Source organism: Zingiber officinale, chromosome 8B (genome assembly GCF_018446385.1).
Source record: "Zingiber officinale cultivar Zhangliang chromosome 8B, Zo_v1.1, whole genome shotgun sequence".
NCBI lineage: Eukaryota > Viridiplantae > Streptophyta > Magnoliopsida > Zingiberales > Zingiberaceae > Zingiber > Zingiber officinale.
In genome coordinates this window covers 6,266,007-6,277,521 of record NC_056001.1, presented here as the reverse complement: position 1 = coordinate 6,277,521, position 11,515 = coordinate 6,266,007, and the positions used below count along the sequence as shown (strand labels likewise).

General features: G+C 33.1%; 1 protein-coding gene across 3 annotated transcripts; it reads right to left on the bottom strand.

Moving 5' to 3' along the window:
* Positions 1-731: 731 nt before the first annotated feature.
* On the bottom strand, positions 732-5,572 carry LOC122015783 (protein ARV 2-like). 3 transcript variants are annotated; one of them, XM_042572813.1, is made up of 10 exons: positions 5,207-5,572; positions 5,067-5,114; positions 4,580-4,666; positions 3,614-3,659; positions 3,449-3,531; positions 3,278-3,372; positions 2,687-2,753; positions 2,501-2,576; positions 1,430-1,760; positions 732-1,334 (listed from the first exon to the last, which is right to left on the bottom strand). In XM_042572813.1, the coding sequence occupies exons 1-9, from the start codon at positions 5,336-5,338 to the stop codon at positions 1,651-1,653; spliced, it is 744 nt and encodes a 247-aa protein (XP_042428747.1). In that variant the 5' UTR covers positions 5,339-5,572; the 3' UTR covers positions 732-1,334; positions 1,430-1,650. The 3 variants fall into 3 exon arrangements, with proteins under 3 accessions (XP_042428747.1, XP_042428749.1, XP_042428748.1); XM_042572815.1 differs by having other exon boundaries at positions 5,196-5,337; XM_042572814.1 differs by lacking the exon at positions 3,614-3,659 and having other exon boundaries at positions 3,449-3,574.
* Positions 5,573-11,515: the final 5,943 nt, after the last annotated feature.

Here is an 11,515-nt window from a genome sequence, read left to right as displayed (position 1 = left end):
GGAGCTGCGGCGCACGTGCGATAATGCCATTTGATATAATCCATTTATATTTTGTTGCCTTTTTCCAATATTAAAAAATAATATCGTAAAACTGTGATTTCGGGCAATTACATTCTTTTCGCACTGTTGATTAATATTAAAGTCATTTTAATTATTCAATAAAATAAAATATTGCTTGCTTAACAAATGAAAGGTTCATGATGAGAGCACGTATTCGAGTGCTCGTGACATATGCAAAAGTTTTTCTTCAAAAAATAAAATGATATTATTTACTGCCCTACACCAACAACCACCTTTATTCGATCTCCTTTGCATAAAAAAGCATAATAATTTATCTGCTGGCAGCATTTATTGATTAATTTATTTCGACAAGGACAATAATATTATTATGGCTTCATTTTAAACTTCCACTATATCAGTAAAAACAAATTCTTCTTTTTCAGCAATTTATCCTAGAAGAGAAGAAAGATGATTGATTTAATTTATTTTATTTTTCTAAAAGAACACATGAATATGTGTATGCCATTGCATTCAATGCATTCCTGGTTCTACTCTTAATTGCGTATACGTGCGTGCCTTTAAGTCTGTCAAAGAATCCATGCACGTAGTAGTTACTGCGACTGCAGCAGTATTAACTTGCTTCCTTCGTCCCCCCATCATCATGCATCTATTTTATTCATAAATCGATTTTAAAATTCATGCAGAAACTCCCCGAGTTCTACACCCAAATGCAGCCAGAATTACATTATTGTGTTTGTTCTTATCTTGTACTGTTTCACCGGTTTGTTTTTCTGTACATCATGAAAAGAAATTTCAACAAGAGATGCTCGGAAAGATTAATTTTGTTTGGGGTTTAGTAGTTATATATATAAACATCCAATCAGTTCTGTCGTCGTATGCCCATACATGCATTTGATGGTGTTATGTTGTAGGTCATCCGTACTGTTTCCTTAGCCTTCAAACAGTGCATTTGCATGATTACAGCTAACTCCATGTCGGGAAGCTTGATGCAGAGTATCCAAAGACAAGTAGCAGTAAAGATCTATTTCGACTGTTTACTATGACCGCGAAGTGTGGGGTAGCTTGAACTTTGCCCCAATTTGCTACATGCAGTAAAGTCTTATAGGGTTTTGTTGTTGATGGATCCCTTTTGAAGCATCATGTACTCGAAAGGCCATGGCTAGCTTTACTACCAATCCAAGAGATATTCCTGTCTCTTCCAAATCTCTCCTCAGTTGTCTTCATGTGTCCCACCTCCTCACTTTCAAGTATGTGTCGCCTCCATCCATCAAACTGAGACAAGGGCTATGCAGTTAGGATGAGCATCTGCATAACTGAAATAAAGATTTGGAGATTCAGACTCCAGGATGGTAGGGGAAATATAAACCAATATGATTAAGAAAATGGAAAACTAGCTTAAGCTTTATACCCTTTTTAATGTTCCGAATTGATAAATAAAAGACTGCATCCAGTGCTTGTATTACTGTAGTGATACTTGATCAACTTGGCATTTGCCTACATTTAATAGTCTCTCATGCATACTGAATAATCAACATCATGTAGCTAATGCAAAATTATAGGGAGGTCATATCACAATAACAGGATTGTTGTAGAGAACAAAGTAACAGCAATTAAAGCCTCAAAAGATATCTAAGATGGGCCGGATAGTAGATGAAGTAGCCAATGATTACTGAAGAATTTAGCTACGTGCGCTCCCAAGCACACTATGAGACATCCAGCAGTCTGCGACTCTGTTACCACTGTAAATAATGGAGCACTATCAAATTCAGCACATGCAGTATAATAGGATGAACAATAGTCATATGGTGCATCACAATATCAAGAACTATAATTATTAACTACAAGCGCCAAAGCCTTGGAAATTATCAAACATATGAGAGATTATGTTATGAAATATTACAGAGGTAACTACTGTAATATAGCTTTTCAGTTATCTTCTTATGGTCTCGAAGTAGGCCGCATAAGGAATAAAAGAAAATCAATGAATTTAGATTTTGATTTAAATTTTGACTTAGTAATTGTAGTATCTTTAATTTGTTAGTAGTTTAATACATATCTTTTGATTTGGTAAATTTTATTGTCAGATTTCTCTCCTGTGTGTGAGATTCTTTTCTCGGTGCGAAGATAATTTACCCCCCTCTCCTTCATCAATTTTATTTCAATTTTCTATGTCATTTTAGGTTTGATTTGATACTGTATCATAAGGATGCCCTACGAATCCAATGTGATAAGTATTATGGACGGTAGTATGTATCCAACAGAACAATGAGAGAGGTGCAAACAATGTATGGTGATACATCTTACCTAAACGTAGCCTGAATAAGAAGGAAAACTAAAAATTTAAGTTCCATAATTAGTAGAAATCATCTTTTGTCAGGTAAACGATGTTTTATGTAATGAAATCATTTATCACCAAAATACACAAATCAGCATGAACAAAGTAGAAGTCAAGTTTTATGTTTAATGTTAGATTGCAGACCTCCCAAAGCCAGTGCATTTGATGATAGAACAAGTAGGTCAATAATGTAAAGAACAGAAGACGGGAATTCCCAGACCTGTACAGATCATCAGAATATGTAAGAAATACAAATGCAACTCATATAACAAAAATATCTTTCTACGTATAGTTTCCTAGGCAAGTTCAGAGCAGCAGAGCTGTACTAACCAACATTGCAATCAAATACAATCTGAAGTAAGTTGAGATAAGAACTGCCAGAAGGATTTGGCTGTAGCTGAAGAGAAGAATAATATTTTTGAGTACATGCAAATATTCACGAATGCAAAGGCATAAACAGATAAATGATTGAATATTGGGATTATAGGATCAAGGGAATCTCAAACGAATGCATTGCCAAAGGCATAAACAGATAAATGATTTCACATTTGAATATTGGGATTATAAGAACAAGAAAATCCAATAAGAATGGATTACCAAACAACAATAAAAGGGCAACCCGGTGCACGAAGCTCCCGCTATGCAGGGTCCCGGGGAAGGATCCATTGTACGCAACCTTACCCTGCTTTTTGCAAGAGGTTGTTTCCAGGATTCGAACCCGTGACCTTTTTGGTCACAAAGCAACAACTTTACCGTTGCGCCAAGGCTCCCCTTCGGATTACCAAACAACAATATGAATAATAAAAATGCAGTTATATTATATAGGAAATAAATGCAAACAAACTAATAAACCACAATACAACTTGAAAGGAAAGGGTAAAGGGAAATTGTTAACATAAGCATTGATTAATAAAAACCAACCTGACTGTGTTAAATGATAACTTAAGCAGAAACCTAGTTCCCAGAAAAAGAGCAGACATAAATATCAAATTTCCCAATATAACATTCAATAATACCTGCAACCAAAACAATGACAGAATTAGTGAAAATTTACACTAACAACCAAATATTTGCTACAACTGAATTCATCACCTTTCCGCATGTCAAAATTGACATCATAATGTGTGTGGATGAATCAAAACAAGCTTCACTACTCTTTAAGAGATAATACCTGCCTTCCATTGTCAAGGTTTTGGTAGAGAAGAATATATTTGTATACTGTATATCAATATCTATTAAAAATAACAGAATGGATACACACATCTAGAATAAAATAAAGTAAGCTTGACTTCCATACAACTTCCTGTAAATGGTAAGCCAATTAAATTTTGTAAGCACATGCATAAAAGTAATTCAATCACTAGTTCAACAGCCTTTTCCTGCATTCCACCTTTCTTAGCAAAACTATCAACATGAAAGAACAAAAATAATTACATTAAACATGATGAAAATTGATGCTTCAATAGTTTCAAAAACTTGGATAGATGACTCCATGTGACAATATTTGTACTAGAAGAAAGTTGCCAAACCCATGAAACCATGTGCACTCCGGTCTATGATGGATGTACAAGAAGTAAAAGGTTTGTTTTTTTCCTTTGTACAATAAATTATACTTGAAAGTTGAAACCTATAAATTGATACAGATTACAAGTTTTTCAACAACATCTATATGTTCCTTTTGAAGCCAAGTGAAAGTCATTTACAAATGACATACTTTATTATTATTATCAAGAAGCAAGGTTATGGAAAATGAAGTTTCACCATTGGCATTCATCAGTCACAGGTTTTGTTAAATCTACAGTAAAAATATATTTAACTAAGGAATGGGCAGGCAGTTCGCTAATAAAAAGAAGATACAAACACAATGACATTTGGTAGATAAGTGTTTGAACTCAGCAAATTACATACAGCCAAATGTTAACTATAAACCTTCTAGTTCTACTTTCTAGGGCAAAAGGTTGATGAATAAACCTACAATAACCACGAGCATAAATAAATTAAATAAACTCAATGAGCTATAAAATGTTAGCTGAAGATGATATTTGATCATTAAATTGGTTTTTTTGTACATGCATTTATCTAGAAAAAAAATATTATACGATGACACTAGGAGGATATGACGAAACTAATTAAAGATGTAGCATACATGCTGTAAGAAGTACAGAGCAGTAAATGATGGAAATTTATCCAATTCAAACAAATAAACAGAAAAATAAAACTTACCTTGTCATCACCACCTAAGTTCAGCATGTTAAACAGCAAATGCCGATAGGCTTTCCTCTTATGAAGGATCAAATCTATCAGAATTATCTACATTAAAAGGTTACAGTTACAAACCAGAATGCAACAGTAATATCCTACAAAGCTATGATATAAAAAACCCAAAGCATCTACGAAACTTTCTAACAGTCATTATATGGATGTACCAAATTTGGTGTAGCATGGACAACATAACAAATATTGATGGAATGATTTTATGGTGTGCAATTCCCATCTTCTTCCAATGAGAGAGATAAAATAGAATATAAGAGAAATCACAAACAAAAAAGAAGGTTTGCTGCTTGGCGATCTCATGGGTCAGCAAAACAATGAGATAATAAGGGGGGGACAGGGAAAGCATCCAAGTAACTAAGTTCGCACAGGTTCTTAAAAAGAAAAACTTCGAACAGTTTGTTAGCATGATGCTAATTAGAAGTAGATATCCGCCTACCATAAATTCGCACTCGATGTAGGGATCAGCAACGGCCCTGCAGTATTCCTGCGAGAAATAAAAGAAATAAAGGAAAGACAAGGTCAAGGAAGGATTTTCAGGACGTTGGCGGCTAGGATCCAATCATACGCTTCGCTTACGCATTTCATCAAACGGATGTTGCCAGGCGAGTATTGGACGTAGAGCGAGGGCATCTCCCGCGCGCAGTTCACGCAACGGAGGAGCCGACGGTGCTCGGAAACGTCACTGGACTTATCTCTGACGGCGCTCATGCTGGAAGCTGACGCCAAGTGGTTGGCTGTTCGTTGGACGTCTTGGGAAAAATGGGCGACTAAAGGGTGGAGTAATTCATGAGTGTGGACAAGCGGAGGCCATCGAGTTGCCGGCTGTCGACGAAGGTCGACGGTGTTCTGGAGCAGAGAAGGTGCTTCGCTGATCCGCTGCTACCGGGCGGCGACGGTAAGCTGAAGGGATCCGCAGGCCTGGTGAGATAGATCGAAGTTTGATTGGGGAAAGATTGTTCATGACATTTTTTAATAAAATACCCCTCATAATTTTTAAAATCATTAAAAATATCGTCAAACTCCATATGAGTATTTATTAGGGATGATAATTTCATCTGAATTGATAAGTAATTCGACATCCGACCAAAATATAAAAAAAGAAATTTAGTCAACTTTTCGTCGTAGATAAATAAATTTAATTTATCTTTTTATTTAATCATCAACACGTATCTCATATTCTTTTACACGAGAAATATTCAACCGATCGAAGGAGCACGAGATTAGGAAGAACTTACAAGTACGTCGAAATATTTTTAAAAAAAAACGAGAATAGTAGAGAGTAATAGGAGGATGGATAGGATATAGATCCGATAGATATAGGGATAAATATGAAAATTAAATATTTGATGGGTATGAAAATAAGTATAAGTATAAATATAATAAATAAGAATGAATATAAAAGATACGAAATCCTATATAAATCGTATTCATTGTCATCCTAATCCTAGTATTTATTGAATTTTCAAGTGCCAATTACGTGCTTCAACTTGCTAATTATTTGCAAAACTCGACTTTTATTTTAACCAGCGACAAAGAAGATAAAGTGCTTTAAACTATTTACATTAGTTCTTTAAACTTTTATTTACGTGCTTCAACTTGAAAATTGTTGAGGATCATATCAGTTTTTTTCATTAGGGAAGTTCAAAAGTAGAGAATTAATGGCACATGACGCATGCTCCGAACATTGCAACTTTGTAGGCATGCATGATACCAATTAAAATTGTCATTATGAGATATGGAATTCGAATCTCGATAAAATTGAGATAAATATCTTTTTTTATGTGTTAGTCACTATTCTAAAGACTAGTAGTTGTCCGTAATTTACCTCCTCCATGTTGACCTTGGAACAGGTTGACAAGAATACTGGGGATGAATGTATTCACCTTTTATCATCATCATAATCCCAATTAAAATGCCTCAAGTATAACTGAATTAGTTACTACCTAATGTATATAAATGAGTAATAGTCGATTCATGATTAAATCGACGGAAAATATCTTTCCATATAGTAGCTTGTTTGGTTTTCTAAATTACCTCTTTATAAATAGTTATAAGTATCCAGTTAAAATAGAAAATATAGAGATCTCATAATTTTATAGATAAACCCTGGTTTTATATATAGAACCATGACAAGGCATTGTTTAAAACGTCAAGATACTCTAAGCCTTTTAGACCCGACGCACTATTAGGCAACCTCCCAGAAAGATCAGTTTTTTTGACATGGTGAGCCTCAAAAGCATGTCAAGGTTAGTAACACACGGACAAATGGGCATATAGCCAGATAAACCATGGTTATCAAATCAACACCTGTAAGATTCTCACCATTCCAGGAAGCAGGGCAGCCATTGAAGTATTAATAGATTCCACGTTCATATTATCCACATTTAGGCTCAACCAAAGTGATTAAGCTCAAGTGTTGAAATGCAATCAAATATTATTCACATAAATATACAACTAAATCATATCGAAGTAACTACTACTTATATTCGGAGGTAAATTTGGCAAAAAAAAATATCTCTTATAAAATTCTATCCTAATATTCCATAAAATACAAAGTGCCTTGGATCATTTAACTTTGCTAACTATGCCCCAAACCATAAATACTCCGACTCTGAACCTTTTTGACATAAGAACCAAAAGGAGTCGCGCATTGAAAGCTCGAACAAAATGGCTCAAACATCGTCTGTGCGAATATTAATCATGAAATTTAATAGCCGCGAGTTCATATACACCATCACCGACACACATTTGTGGATCCGAAGTTCCAAATCATCTCAACCGCACAATGGTAGATGGTCGCTAATCATAAGCAGTAACTAAGATGTCATTTGATTTAGGAATTTGAGAATGAGGGAATGGATTTATTTTCAAATTTTATGTTTTGTTGATGAGAATGACATTAAAATTTTGGAATGAAACTTAAAAATTTAGGTATTGATGAAACTCACCTTCTCCAATGGATTTTGATGAGAATGAGAATGAGAATTAAGTTTTAGACGAAAATATTCTTAATATATTTGTTCAATTTTTTTTTCATATCACTTTCTCTTTCCTTGTTTCTCGCATCACATTTTTTTCTCTTCTCATTCTATCATCATACTTTATCTCTCATCATACTTTCTCTCTCATCAATCCCTCCCGTCGTACACTCTCTCTTTATTTTCTCTCATCACACTTTCTCTCTCTTCATTCTCTACCATCATATTTTTTTTTCTCATCACTTATGTGGTAGTCATCATTCCAAAGGCTAGTAGTCGTCCGTGATTTACCTTCTCCGTGTTGGCCCTGGCACCAAAAAAATATAACTTTGGGGACAAAAGTTTGGAACGAAAATAATTCGTCCCAAAATTGGGACAAATTTAGGGTCGAAAATAAATTTCGACCCAAATAACCAACAAAACTTGCAACAAACAAAATTCGTTTCAAGTTTGCAACATAAAAAAAATTCGTTGCTAAATTCGTCCCCAAATCTGGAACGAAATAAAAATTTGTCCCAAATTTAGGGACAAATCCTGGATTCGTCCCAGATTTGGGAACAAATCGAGAATTCGTCCCAAATGTTGGGACGAATTCCTGAATTCGTCCCAAATTTTGGGATGAATCCAGGATTCGTCCCAAAACTGAAAATAATTTTAAATAAATAAAATCAAACACCTAAGGCCTAAATATGGACCTAGAGACATCGGAATTTGATGAAATAAGTTTCTATGTGTCTGTATCGTTGAGCTAATCGTAAATACGTCATCATCCATAATTTTTAATTAATATTTTCAGCGATTTGAATTTTTAACACCCAATTAGGTCAATTTGGGATTAAAAAATTCCAAAAATATATATATTTGGTAAAAAATATTTTTATTGATATATTTATGATTAGGATAATGATACGAGTACATAGAAACTTGTTTCATCAAATTCCGATGTCTCTAGGTCCGTATTTAAGGCGTCCAAGTTTGTTTTTTTATTTTTTAATAAATAAAATTTTGGGACGAATCTCTTGATTCGTCCCAAAAGAGATTCGTCCCAAACTTTGGGACGAATTCCTGGATTCGTCCCAAAATTTGGGACGAATCCAGGATTCGTCCCAAAACCGAAAATAATTTTAAATAAATAAAATCAAACACCTAAGGCCTAAATATGAACCTAGAGACATCGGAATTTAATGAAAAAAGTTTCTATACGTCCATATCGTTGAGCTGATCGTAAATACGTCATCATCCATAATTTTTAATTAATATTTTCAGCGATTTGAATTTTTAACACCCAATTAGGTCAATTTGGGATTAAAAAATTCCAAAAATATATATATTTGGTAAAAAATATTTTTATTGATATATTTATGATCAGGATAATGATATGAGTACATAGAAACTAGTTTCATCAAATTCCGATGTCTCTAGATCCGTATTTAAGGCGTCCAAGTTTGTTTTTTTATTTTTTAATAAATAAAATTTTGGGACGAATCTCTGGATTCGTCCCAAAATTTGGGACGAATTCCTGGATTCGTCCCAAAATTTGGGACGAATCCAGGATTCGTCCCAAAACTGAAAATAATTTTAAATAAATAAAATCAAACACCTAAGGCCTAAATATGGACCTAGAGACATCGGAATTTAATGAAACAAGTTTCTATGCGTCCGTATCGTTGAGCTGATCGTAAATACGTCATCATCCATAATTTTTAATTAATATTTTAAGTGATTTGAATGTTTAACACCCAATTAGGTCAATTTGGGATTAAAAAATTTCAAAAATATATCTATTTGGTAAAAAATATTTTTATTGATAGATTTACGATCAGGATAATGATACGATCACATAGAAACTTGTTTCATCAAATTCCGATGTCTCTAGGTATATATTTTTTAAAACATATATAGGTTGATACTAACAAAAAATGTGTTTGTAGTGAATAAGTGTAAATTAGTGTCCGAAAGTTTAAATATGGACCTAGAGACATCGGAATTTGATGAAACAAGTTTCTATGCATCCGTATCATTGAGCTAATCGTAAATACATCATCTTCCATAATTTTTAATTAATATTTTCTGCGATTTGAATTTTTAACACCCAATTAGGTCAATTTGGGATTAAAAAATTCCAAAAATATTTATATTTGGTAAAAAATATTTTTATTGATAGATTTACAATCAGGATAATGATACGAGCACATAGAAACTTGTTTCATCAAATTCTGATGTCTCCAGGTCCGTATTTAAGTCGTCCAATTTTATTTTTTTATTTTTTTATAAATAAAATTTTGGGACGAATCTCTGGATTCATCCCAAACTTTGGGACGAATCCAGAGATTCGTCCCAAACTTTGGGACGAATTCCTGGATTCGTCCCAAAATTTGGGACGAATCCAGGATTCGTCCCAAAACTGAAAATAATTTTAAATAAATAAAATCAAACACCTAAGGCCTAAATATGGACCTAGAGACATCGGAATTTAATGAAACAAGTTTCTATGCATCCGTATCGTTGAGCTGATCGTAAATTCGTCATCATCCATAATTTTTAATTAATATTTTAAGTGATTTGAATGTTTAACACCCAATTAGGTCAATTTGGGATTAAAAAATTTCAAAAATATATCTATTTGGTAAAAAATATTTTTATTGATAGATTTACGATCAGGATAATGATACGATCACATAGAAACTTGTTTCATCAAATTCCGATGTCTCTAGGTATATATTTTTTAAAACATATATAGGTTGATACTAACAAAAAATGTGTTTGTAGTGAATAAGTGTAAATTAGTGTCCGAAAGTTTAAATATGGACCTAGAGATATCAGAATTTGATGAAACAAGTTTCTATGCGTCCGTATCATTGAGCTAATCGTAAATACATCATCTTCCATAATTTTTAATTAATATTTTCTGCGATTTGAATTTTTAACACCCAATTAGGTCAATTTGGGATTAAAAAATTCCAAAAATATTTATATTTGGTAAAAAATATTTTTATTGATAGTTTTACGATCAGGATAATGATACGAGTACATAGAAACTTGTTTCATCAAATTCCGATGTCTCTAGGTCCGTATTTAAGGCGTCCAAGTTTGTTTTTTTATTTTTTAATAAATAAAATTTTGGGACGAATCTCTGGATTCGTCCCAAAATTTGGGACGAATTCCTGGATTCGTCCCAAACTTTGGGACGAATTCCTGGATTCGTCCCAAAATTTGGGACGAATCCAGGATTCGTCCCAAAACTGAAAATAATTTTAAATAAATAAAATCAAACACCTAAGGCCTAAATATGGACCTAGAGACATCGGAATTTAATGAAACAAGTTTCTATGCGTCCGTATCGTTGAGCTGATCATAAATACGTCATCATCCATAATTTTTAATTAAAATTTTAAGCGATTTGAATGTTTAACACCCAATTAGGTCAATTTGGGATTAAAAAATTCCAAAAATATATCAATTTGGTAAAAAATATTTTTATTGATAGATTTACGATCAGGATAATGATACGATCACATAGAAATTTGTTTCATCAAATTCCGATGTCTCTAGGTATATATTTTTTAAAACATATATAGGTTGATACTAACAAAAAAGGTGTTTGTAGTGAATATTTATAAATTAGTGTCCGAAAGTTTAAATATGGACCTAGAGACATCGAAATTTGATGAAACAAGTTTCTATGCGTCCGTATCATTGAGCTAATCGTAAATACATCATCTTCCATAATTTTTAATTAATATTATCTGCGATTTGAATTTTTAACACCCAATTAGGTCAATTTGGGATTAAAAAATTCCAAAAATATTTATATTTGGTAAAAAATATTTTTATTGATAGATTTACGATCAGGATAATGATACGAGTACATAGAAACTTGTTTCATCAAATTCCGATGTCTCTAGGT